The sequence below is a fragment of the Ursus americanus genome, chromosome 14, assembly GCF_024610735.1.
Source record: "Ursus americanus isolate L20-20 chromosome 14, mUrsAme1.1.p, whole genome shotgun sequence".
Classification (NCBI taxonomy): domain Eukaryota; kingdom Metazoa; phylum Chordata; class Mammalia; order Carnivora; family Ursidae; genus Ursus; species Ursus americanus.
This window is the reverse complement of record NC_142140.1, coordinates 32,459,390-32,471,893: the sequence shown is the minus strand read 5'-3', so window position 1 is coordinate 32,471,893 and position 12,504 is coordinate 32,459,390. Positions and strand designations below refer to the sequence as shown.

Below are 12,504 nucleotides of genomic sequence, written 5' to 3'. Positions count from 1 at the left end.
AATATTTATATTGTAGATTACTACCTCATGAGACACTGGATCAAACTGTCCAAAAAGTTGGCCCATAGTAATGGATTTGGGGTTTACCGTCCGATAAATGACCTTTTCTTCCTCTCCGTAGCCACGTTCATTCATAAGAGTTAGAGTATCAGCCAGTATATGCAGAACTTTTGTCTTAGCAGCAAAAGGCTCTCCTACTAACATGAAACTATTAAGGAAAAGAATTATGTAAGAAGATTCTAAAAAATAATGGTAAATTATTTGCCTGTATACTGGTGTATAAAAAAACAGGTATTAATAATTTTTGAAATTCTATTAATTTTTCTCAGACCTGAGGAGAATACATTTAACTTCTGAACTGGTTGATCTCTAAAATTCTCTACGTTAATACCACGATCTACAAAAGAGAATAGAATAAAAAAATCTCCCAATGAGAATGAAAACTGTACACTCTTAAGACTGGAGGAAAAAAAAAAAAAAGTCTTGGGGCCTCCCAAGGAGAGAAGTGGGAAAGTTCCTGTTCCTCAAGTCTTTACTTGCTACAGTAATTACCAGTGCTCTTTGCCAAATACTTCTGAATCTCCTCTCTCCCAGCACATAGTAGGATTCCATTCTCTCTTGTGGAAATTCCAAGTGAGTAATAAGTGGAAAACATGGGTGTTACTTCAAATCATTGCCAGTGAGGGAGCTTCCAGAGCTCTCTTCTCACAGAGCTTTTTGCCCGAGCACAGCAGTGACCCATCATGTCGAGATGCTGGCTGCTCCAGCTGCCCGGGACCCTGGGTAATTATGATGAGCACACCCTTCCTGTTAACCTACAGTGGACACAGCATGAATGAGAAATAAGCCTTTGTTTTTTTAAGTCACCAAGATTTGGTCTCAGGGACTGATTGTTTCTAAAGAATAATCTAGCCCATCCTTACTGACAGAAACTGGTTCCTAGAAAGGGCAAGGTATTCTTGCCATAATAAAAAGACTTAACTGTGTCCCTGGCTTAAAGGCCAGGTTGTGGGTAGCAAATTAAGTGTTATTAATAGAGGCCAAAAGATTGGCAATTAGTGTCATGCAATGATGAAATATTTGGTAAATTTGTTCCTTGAGGTAACTTGGAAGACAGATAATATACCTAATGAAACTGCCATTTTAAGAAAAAGGCTTGGTAAAGAGAATATTAGTATACAATGCCAGCCGAAGGCTACATTTAACAAAGAACTATTGGAAAGAATTGAGCCCAGAAGGAAAAAATGGCCAGTTTGCAAGTTGGAATGAAAGAGAATAAAGGGAGCCCAGAAATTCAGGAACCTACAAGCAACTTATTCTCATCCCCAATTGGTAAAAGATAAATTGAGAAAACCTTTGAACAAAAAATATCTACTCAGTGTTGCACCAAGGATCAAATTAAGGGTAGGGCTTGTATCACTATTAAAATCTATGACATTTTAATATGGTTCCCAGTAATCATTTCAGGAGTGAAAATAGATTAAGCTTGTGGTCTTCTCAATTAAAACTGAAAGGTTCAAGGATACTGCAAGGAAATTTATGACTGCGTAAGGACTGTAGTTGTGGTTATTGGCATACAGAGCTGCTTAGAATCAAATAAGCTTACCAAGTTTTTGAGGGAGTTTACTGACAAAGAAACTATGAGTCTAGGCTAAAAAAAAAGAAGTGAATGTTCAAGACTTAAAAATGATCCTTGCAGGGGCACCTGGGTGGCTCAGCTGGTTAAGTATCTACCTTCGGCTCAGGTCATGATCCTGGGGTCCTGGGATCGAGCCCCACATAGGACTCCCTGCTCAGCAGGGCGGTCTGCTTATTCCTCTGCTCCTCCCCCAACCTGTGTGCTCTCTTGCTCTCTCTCAAAAAATTTTTAAAAATGATCCTTGCATATTGGATACATGAGGGCTGATTGTACTATTCCCTCTATTTTTGTATATGTTTGAAAATTTACAAATATGGAGTTATTGTGTTTTAAATCCTGTCTTTAAAAAAAAATCATGACCTTTGAGACCTCAACTTTCTACAGGTAGGAAGCAGGCTGAAAACATTTCTCAGCTCCCAAGGACATATTCTCTATTGTCTACTCTACGTGTGACCAGGGAAGAAAATGAAGATGGAAAGACCTCTCAAGAAAACTGAACCAGTGTCCACAAAGAACAGTTAACTGGAAAGCCCCTGCAAAATCATGCCGAAGTGGATCCAGGTTTTATGGGGTTTAAAGTTTATACGATCAGTGGAGTAGGAAAAAATTATAGATAGAACTATGGATACAAAATGTCCACAGCCACTTTAATGATACCCTATGTAACAAATTATGTATATCAAATGATTATGACTCCTTGGAAAGGCCCCTACAAGTGACAGGTCCTGAGGTTTAAACTCCCAGTTTCACGGTCAGTTTATCTCTGGAACTGGGGCTCCCCAGTTACCCAGATGGGTTTCAGAATTGCTACCAATCAGTATTGGTTATGTCTCCAGTTCTTCAGTTTCTGGATAGTAGTGTTTGCTCTAATAACCTGTTCTCCACCATTATAATTAAGACTAGGTGTGTGGACGGCAGGCAACTTGTCTTTCTAATCAGTAGGTCTTTGGATCAAGAGGAACAACTTCCAAATCTGATGCAGAAACTATCATGCATCACCTAGACTGACTAGAACTTTTAAGTTGTCTTCCTGGGAAGGAAAGGGTGTGTTTTATGTGCATGAAGGAGAGTAAATAACAATTTGATGACCAAAAGGGCAAACTGTGCTGGTCGCTAGTGCCACATCACTGAATGAACATGCCTTACCAATCCTTGTTGGTTCAGTAGCATGAGAGAGAAATAAACCTTTATTTTAAGCCACTGGGATGGAAACTGGGGGATGATGATCTTTGTTCCCTAGCCTACCTAGCATACAAAATTTGCTGAGTCCTTTGGTTCACAAATTTTAGTTGTTTAAATAATAATTTGAAAATAACATCTAACTACAGCAGACAATGATAATCTATAATCTTACCCATGTCTCACAATCATCATTTCATATGTCTGAATCATCTTTTCAATAAAAAATTTAACTGGCTGAAGATTATGTACTTTACAGGTTTCATGAGCACATTCCAAAAATTCCTAAAATAAAAGAAAAATGGAATGCATTTTTATAAAATGGTATAAATCATCTCAAACATACCTTATAAATATAGACTTCATTTTGAAATAAAAAATAGTTATCTTCCTATATTGATAAATTATTTCTTAAAACTTTATTTTTTAAAGATTATATATTTATTTATTTATTTATTTATCAGAGAAAGAGAGAGCACAAGCAGGGGGAGCAGCAGGCAGGAGGGGAAGCAGACTGCCCACGGAGCAAGGAGACTGATGGGGGACTTGTTCCCAGGACCCTGGGTTCATGACCTGAGCCAAAGGTAGATGCTTAACTGAATGGGCTACCCAGCCATCTGTTAAAGCTTTATTTTTTTAAAAAACTTTTTTTAATTAAAAGGAAGAACAAAAAGAATTACTTTAAAAATATTATCATTCTCTATAATAAGTTAATGATCAGAGCACCATAGCATTGAGTGCAGGCTGCACGAAACTCCTTTTAATAGTGTTTTCCAGAATTTCACCTTTGCTTAAGTGGAAGGACATGCCAAACAATCCTTCACACTAACTAGAAAGTAGTAGTAACTAGAAAGAAATGGAGAATCTAAAAAAATAAAAAAAAAAAAAGTAAAGATAGAGAAGTTCTTTGGATACAAATATGTCTAAAGGAATGAAATTTCAGAAAGGGATGAGGCTTCCTTGGTGAGCACAAATCAATGCTAATTTAGCTGGTGGGAGCATTTTCCAGCTACAGACGTAAGGTGGGCATTGGATTGGGCCTGCCATAGACAGAGGGACTTTGCTGAAGAGGAACCATCGGAGAATTTAATGGTCATGTGGGCTTGTGCAGCAGATCTGAATCTGGAGAAGCCTCAAATGCAAATCTGATTCACCCACTGCCTATGCTTTTGCTGAGTGTGAGGTGACATAAGAAATCAAGGGCTTAGCTAGAAAGGCACACTGATACTTCCTTATCTTGGGATGCTTCTATCCTAAAATGCTGCTAGAGGGATGGCCCTATAATACAGGGCAATTCTCACTCTAAAGACGTGAAGCCAGAGGTAAGCGAAATTTCAACAATGCTGCCACAAGCTCTGGTTGGGTCAACTCCCAACTAAATTGATCATCACTCAGTCTAGCTCTCTGACACAGGAAAAACAGTTTTTCTGTGGGAAAAATAATATTTTAGCCTCTACAATTATTTTATACACAATTTTTAACATAAAATCAAATTTCACAAGTCATGAGATGAAACAGCTGAAGATCAAGAGAAAAAAAAAACAAGCTGCCAGATGACCTGGATGTCATAATTAGCAGAGCAATAAAAATAACTTCTATAAATGTTTAAGAGAAAATAGACAATATGACAGAAAACAAATGAAAAGATGAATTCAAGCAAAGAAAAATGCAGTTTTAATGAAACCAGATTGGACACACTAAAACTAAAAAAAAATGTGAAATTAATAATTCATTGGATAGGTTTATCAGTGGACTGAACAAAACCAAAGGAAAAAAATCATTGATCTTAAAGACAGGCCAATAAAAAGTATCCAAACTACAGCACAGATAATAAAATTAATAAAGAACATAAGAGATGTGTGAGGCAATATAAAATTGATGTGGGAAATAAAGGCAAAAGAAATGTAACTTATATTAAAATCTCCTTATAGCTCGAAGCCCACTGATAGATACCGGCAACACGTAGAGCGTGGCCTTCCTCAAGGAACTGGTGGCTGCCTTAGCGCCTTCAGGTTTAAAAGTAACCTTATCTTGGCAGCCGCTGGCCCCTCAACATCCTGAAAGCCTTGCTTCCAGATTCCTTGGAGACCTGCGCTATCTCTAACCCCCACTAATTAGAAAGCATACAATCAGTCACTTCTCACGATCCCAGTATAGCTCTGTCTGCCTACAGGCCCTGACCCATGAATAAGGAAAGGGTTACTACTCCTGGCAGGTGGAGACACCAACACCGAGTGGAACCAGAGATAAGGGAACAAAAACAAGAATCTCCAGGCCACAAGCTTCCCAGTCAGGTCTCAATGAAGGACTGCCACTAAAAGCCCTCAATGGCAACCCATTCGGGACTTCTCTCACTCTAGAGAGCTTTTTTCTTTCCTTTCTGCTCTCACCTTCACTTAATAAACTTTCACTTCACTTCACCCTTTTTGTCCATGAAATTCATTCCTTGACTCTGTGAGACAAGAACCCTGCAATCCTACAAAAAAATGATCTAACATATGTTTAATTGGAGTCCCAGAAGGACAGGGGAGACAAAATAGGGCAGAAGAAGTATCTTGAGATAAATACTGAAAATTTTCTAGAGAAAGACATCAATCCACAGATTCAAGAAGTGCAGCAACTCCAAGCAAGATAAGTACAAAACAAACACAAGGCACACAAAGAAAAATATTAAAACAGGTGGAGGGAAAACACACATTAAATTCAGACACACATAAATAAGAAAAATACCTGACTTCCAAGCATAACAATGAGAGCCAGGAGTTAATAGAATAACATCTTTAAAACAATGCAGAAAGAGGGGCAGACCCCTGCCAATCTAGAGTTCTTTTCTTTTTTTTTTTAAGATTTTATTTATTTATTTGACACAGAGAGAGAGACAGCCAGTGAGAGAGGGAACACAGGTGGCGGGGGGGGGGGGGAGAGGAAGAAGCAGGCTCCCAGTAGAGGAGCCCGATGTGGGGCTAGATCCCAGGGCTCTGAGCCGAAGGCAGACGCTTAACAACTGAGCCACCCAGGCACCCCTAGATTTCTATATCTAGTGAAAATATTCTTCAGAACTGGAGGCTACGTAAAGACATTTCAAACAAACGAAAGTTGAGAGAATTACTTGGCAGATGCTCCCCATACACACGAGAAATACCAAAGGAAGTTCTTTCCGTTAAAGGAAAAAGATCTCAGATGAAAGTATATATCTGCTAGAAAGAATAAAAACACTACAAAAAGTAAATAGAAAGGACTTACTAATACCAAAAGCAAAAATTAACCCTGTATAGTGGAGTTTATAAAATGCAGGAATAAAATACATGACAATAGTATAATGGGCAGGGGTGAGTGGACAATAAAATTACACCACTTAAAGATTTTATGTTGTTTCTGAAATGATGAGATACAAACTTAAGGTAAATTGTAATAAGTCAAGGATGTATATTATAACCTGTGAAGTGACCACTGAGGTATTAGAAATTCAACAGAGAAGATTAAGAGTAATAAACACTATCTGAAACCCAAAAGTAGTCCACAAAGGAAAAATAAAGGAATATCGTACATGTTAAAAAGCAATAGGACATAGTTGGTTTCTTCGATGGCCCTTGGCTCATCCGTAGGTGCACTGAGCCACTTGGCCACACACCTCACAGCCCTGACTCCTAGTAGTAGTTTTCAAACTGGAAGCTGTGGATTCATGGGTTGATCGCTATATTCACAGGAGCACAAGAATTCTCCATGACAATTTTAAAAGTTCTGTATTTTCATTCTGATTTTTAAAAATCCTATTAGCATCCCCTGAATCATCTTGATAATTACCTGTGGTATAATATAAAAATATATATGGTCTTTATTCCCAGTCCTTGGCACAGAGCCCCTATAACCTTTAAAATTTCCTGTGTGATAGGAGTATCTTTGTTATTCTTAATGAGCCCTTGTCAATCACACCCAAGTTTGTGCTGAGGAGGCGATTGAGGGTGGGGACCTTAGATAGCCTCAGGTTGGGGTGGTCACAGGAAAAGACCCAGTGACTAGAGGGTTGGAACTTTCAGCTCTACTTACCAGCCTTTGGTGAATGCATTGGGGTCGGGGAGGGAGGAAAATGGCAGAAGACTGAGCTCTGTAAAAACTCCTGAACAAGATTCAAGAGAGCTTCTGGTTTGGTTAGCACATTGAGGTGCATGGAGAATGACATACCCTAAAGCATGCTGCCACCGCCCATACCTTCCTTACCCTATACCTTACCCTACACATCCCTCCCATTTGGTTCTTCCCAAGTTGCATCCTTCATATCTTTTGTTTTAAAGTAGGATCCACACCCAACATGGGTCTTGAACTAACAACCTTGAGGTCAACAGTCCATATGCTCTGGGGCGCCTGGGTGGCACAGTGGTTAAGCATCTGCCTTCGGCTCAGGGCGTGATCCCGGCATTGTGGGATCGAGCCCCACATCAGGCTCCTCTGCTATGAGCCTGCTTCTTCCTCTCCCACTCCCTCTGCTTGTGTTCCCTCTCTCGCTGGCTGTCTCTATCTCTGTCGAATAAATAAATAAAATCTTTAAAAAAAAAAAAAAAAAGAGTCCATATGCTCTACCACTGGCCCAGCTTGGCTACCCCCTCCCCCAGTCCCGGATTGTATCATTTATAATAAACCGGTAAACATAAACTGTGTTCCTGAGTTCTGTGAGCTATTCTAATGAATTATCAAAGCTGGGTGGGGAGATTGTGGAAACCCCAGCCAGTTAGAAACATAGGTGCCCAGGACTTGAGACTGACTGAATGAGGGGCAGTCTTATAGGACTGAGCCTTTAGTCTGTGGAGTCTGACAATAAGTACCTGGAGTTAGTGTCAGAATTGAATTGTTCATTGAATTGTCCAGTTGGTGTCCAGAGAAGAGAAATGTTTTAGAAAACACCCTAGAATCACATTAATTTGGTACTGCCATAGGACGTATATTAGCATTTCAGTTTGAAGGTTAAAAAAAAGAAGGCTAAAAAAGTAAATGATGCCTTTAAGCCGAGTGATGCCTTAATGATATAACAGCTCAAGGAAACTGAAACTTTCACAGTAATATCAATAGAGAGATGGAGTGGAAGAATTGAATCATCAAATGGAAAAAGGTAGTTGATACATGCTGAACTCAAGAAGTATTCACTGTACATTTTACCATAGAAACCGCCACAAAGTAACATTTAATTTCAGCTACATATCATCTCATTAAGATTGTTTTGTTTCTAATTTAAAATTTTTTATTTTTGGCACAAAAAGAGACATATAGATCAATGGGACAGAATAGAAAACCCAGAAATAAATGCACAATTATATAGCCAATTAATCTTTGACAAAGGAGCAAGGATATGCAATGGGAAAAAGACAGTCTCTTCAACAGATGGTGTTGGGAAAACTGGACAGCTAAATGCAAAATAATGAAACTGGACTACTTTCTTACAGCATAACAAAAGTAAACTCAAAATGGATTAAAGACCTAAATGTGAGACCTGAAACCATAAAAATCCTAGGTGGGGGGGCACAGGCAGTAATGTCTAACACCAGCCAAAGTGACATTTTTCTAGATATATCTGAGGCAAGGGAAATAAAAGCAAAATAAACTCTTGGGACTTCTTCAAAATATAAAGCTTCTGCACAGCAAGGGAAACAACCAACAAAACTAAAAGGCAACTTACTGAATGGGAGAAGATATCTACCAATGACATGTCTGATAAAGGGTTAGTATCCAAAATACATAAAGAGCTTATAAAATTCAAAACACAAATAATCCAATTAAAAAATGGGTAGAAGACATGAATAGACACCTCTCCAAACAAGACATACAAATGGCCAACAGACATACGAAAAGATGCTCAGTATTTCTCAATATCAGGGAAATGCAAATCAAAACCACAACGAAACACCACCTCACACCTGTCAGAATGGCTAAAATCAAAAATACAAGAAACAAGTGTTGGCAAGGAGGTGGAGAAAAAGGAACCTTCTTGCACTGTTGGTGGGAATGCAAACTGGTGCAGCCGCTCTAAAAAACAGTATTGCAGTTCCTCAAAAAGTTAAAAATAGAACTACCCTATGATCTAGCAATTTCACTACTGGGTATTTACCCAAAGAATACAAAAACACTAATTCAAAGGGATACATGTGCCCCTATGTTTATAGCACCACTATCTACAATAGCCAAATTACGGAAGCAACCCAAGTATCCCTTGATAGATGAATGGATAAAGAAGTGGCATATATACACAATGGAACATCATTCAGCCATAAAAAGGAAGGAAATCTTGCCATTTGCAATGACCTAGATGGAGCTACAGAGTATAATGCTAAGTGAAATAAGTCATTCAAAGAAACACAGATACCATATGTGGAATTTAAAAAACAAATGAGCAAAGGAAAAAAGAGACAGAGAGTCAAACCAAGAAATAGACTCTTAACTATAGAGAACTGATGGTTACCACAAGGGAGGTGGGTAGGGGGGTGGGTGAAGTAGGTGATGAGGATTCAAGGGTACACTTATCATGATGAGCACTGAGTAGTATACAGAATTGCTGAATCACTGTATTGTAGACCTGAAACTAATATAACGCTGTACGTTAAATACCCTGGAATTAAAACAAAAAACTTAATAAAAAAATTTTTATCTTGATTTTACATATATATAATAGAAACAGCACTTATTCTTATGCGTATATATGTACATATATGTACATTTTAATGTCTATAATTTAGATGAAATTGGAAATGCACATGGCTTTTTTTTTAAAGCATATTAGTTAAATATGAGAAATCCTTATGTTAACTATAGGATGTTTTGCCGCTTGCAGATTACCATCTTTTCTACCTGCTAAAGTACACAACAGGATTATAGTACACATTGAAGTAAGTATTAAAAATCACAAGATAGGAAATAAAAGTACCCATTCTCTTAGAAAGAACATTATCTTTAATGTGAATTTTGTTAACACCGGTATAACAGAAGATACTAGAATTTACTCATCCTCATTAATGAAAGTGGCCAAAATTGGGGTTTATCCTCCAAATAGAACAATTTCACTCATTTAAAACGATTGAGTCATCAGATAAATTTATTGGCACAATAAGTCATTCCCACAGGTTTACTCACATGATAGTCAGCTTCGGGAAGTTTAATACCAGGAAATAGGTCACTAGTTATTCCATTAAATAAGGGTATATCATGTGATAGAAACTTTGGTTCATTTACATCTTTAATTGATCGAAGAAGCTAAAATCATCCAAAGAGTGCAATATAAGTTATTTGCCCATATTCCCCACCTTCCCTACCACTAAAAGTCAAAGTTCTTCTCACATTGCTCTATGGAATCCCCATACTAAAATGCCAACACTACGCTTATTAAGCCAGAAGGTCCTTGGATTCTTATAAAGTATAATGAATAACATAACCCCAAAACTACTATTTCAACCTCACATAAAAAGGTTCAAAGCCAATAACCCTCTTATTTGCCTATTTATAGCTCCTGATCAACGTTCCTTAAAAGAAAAAAAAAAAAAAGATTATCTTGTACTGAAGCTTTCACAATGTATAGATTTAAGACTTACCAGTATATCTTCATTTTCATTTGGAAATTTTAGTTTTAGGTTCCCAGCAGCCACTAAAACGGCTTTTACTGCTCGCATTCCATAGTCATAATGAAATTGTGACGAGAGCTGCTCTGAGCAGAGCCTGTAGGTCATCACTATCTTCACAGACAGAGGCTTTGCATTCAAAAATCCATAGGAGTAGAGGGAGATTTCTGCTATGAGGGCATAGTTTGGAACCATCATAGCCACTGTTCTAAAAAGAACCTGAAGTATGTAACGAACGAAATATATTATTTTTAAAAAGGAAACCATTTTTTATGTTCAGTTAGCCAGCATATAGTACATCATTAGTTTCTGATGTAGTGTTCGACGATTCATTACGTGTGTAACTGAATAAAAAAAAAAGATGTATGGTTTTCATTTGGTTAGCTGATAAAGTTCTCTGTTAAAAATGTGTAAGCATTTTAAAGAAAGATGTTTTTTCTTAAGTCTATTATGCTAATAAATATCTTATATTAACAAAACAAAAGGAAACCATTTTTCAAAAGCTGAACACAAGCATCCCAACAGAATGTGGTGATATTCCAGTTTATTCCCTCAATGCAGCACCTTTTCATTAATTCTGTGATTTTTTTTTTCAGTACCACTGTAATGATTTCATGTACTTTAATAAGCGTTAGACACCTAAAAAAGTTTTGAGAGGTTTACCTGGTAGGTGATGGCAAAGGTAAAAGGGAGATTTACAAACACACGTGAGAAAATGATACCATTTTCAGTGGACTGTGCTGTTACATTTGATTAAATTTACACTCTTACAAAATATTACCTTAAGATTGTCTGGCAATTCGGAACGTCCCGCATAGCCAGGATTCATAGTAATGGCTACGAAACAGTTTGGATTGAGCTTAAGTTCTGTCCCTTCAAAAACAAACACTTCCAGTTTCTGTTGAATGGCTCTCTGAATGCAAAGGATCTGTTGAGCCACCACTGACAACACTTCCAACTCAATCCGATTAAATTCATCAAAGCAAGCCCAAGCCCCAGAAGAAGCCAATCCTTTAAAAAACTAAGGACAAGAAAAAAGGAGAGGAGTTTTCTTATGGAGAGGCATCATTTGTTAAACAGATATTTAATCTTTCAAGTCAAAATTTACCTTATCAAATCTTAACATCAAATCTTTTAAGCCCAATAAACCCCCAAGTATAAAAGCAATGTCTTGGGGCACCTGGGTGGCTCAGTCGTTAAGCATCTGCCTTCGGCTCAGGTCATGATCCCAGCGTTCTGCCATCGAGCTCCCTCCCGCCCCGTCGAGCTCCCTCCCGCCCAGCGGGAAGCCTGCTTCTCCCTCTCCAGCTCCCCTGCTTGTGTTCCCTCTCTCACTGCCTCTCTGTCAAATAAATAAAATCTTTAAAAAAAACAACGTCTTTACCCCTAAAACTGAGTTTCAAGCAAGGCATAAACATTCAAATAATGTTTAAACGGAGTTTGTTTCCGTTTATCCGGTTGGACCTAGCTGTAAGTTTGTAGCATTTAATATGCAACTTTACCTTTCCCATTGCTAGATAATCTAGCCCATCTGAACAGTTGAACACCACACACTGGACAGCAAGAGCTTTAGCCAAATCCTTGGTGGTTTCAGTTTTTCCTGTGCCTGCTGGCCCCTCTGGAGCTCCTCCGAGGTTCAAATAGAAGGCACCTATCTGAAAAGAAATATATATGTGAAAAGAATCCATGTTTAGCTGGGAAAAAAAAAAAAACTATAAAAGACAACTGCTTACAAAATTGATTTAGTCTTATTTGTAGCTGCAAAGAGGCAGTAAGACCATTATATTGTTAGTTAATTTTTAGCAGGCACTTTGCCAGCTGCACAAGGAAAAATGTATCAAGATCTCCTTATCATACCTCACGGGTATCCCATTTGCCTTTACAAACAGAGAATCTAGCCTTGAGGTATTACCATTGGGTCAGAAAGCTTTGATTAGTGATGGCTGTGGAGACAGTTGTGGAGATCATTAATGACCATCTCCACGGCTAGCTGCCAAGAGCCAACACCTGCAAATGAGTGTTGTAAATGGGGGCCCATCAGTTGGAAGAGAAACAGATGCTCTATTACACAACTTTGTCCATGATTCA

The 12,504-nt window shown here is 38.1% G+C and overlaps 1 protein-coding gene across 1 annotated transcript in view; it reads right to left on the bottom strand.

Annotated features, from left to right (window-relative positions):
- Window positions 1-12,504, bottom strand: part of DNAH12 (dynein axonemal heavy chain 12) — a 191,437-nt gene that overhangs the window by 115,242 nt on the left and 63,691 nt on the right. Inside the window, exons 26-31 of the mRNA XM_045807406.2 lie at window positions 11,919-12,071; window positions 11,198-11,437; window positions 10,390-10,635; window positions 9,935-10,054; window positions 2,994-3,103; window positions 25-208 (exon numbers count right to left, since the gene is read on the bottom strand). Coding sequence (XP_045663362.2) covers window positions 25-208; window positions 2,994-3,103; window positions 9,935-10,054; window positions 10,390-10,635; window positions 11,198-11,437; window positions 11,919-12,071 — 1,053 coding nt within the window. The remainder of the gene's footprint in view (window positions 1-24; window positions 209-2,993; window positions 3,104-9,934; window positions 10,055-10,389; window positions 10,636-11,197; window positions 11,438-11,918; window positions 12,072-12,504) is intronic.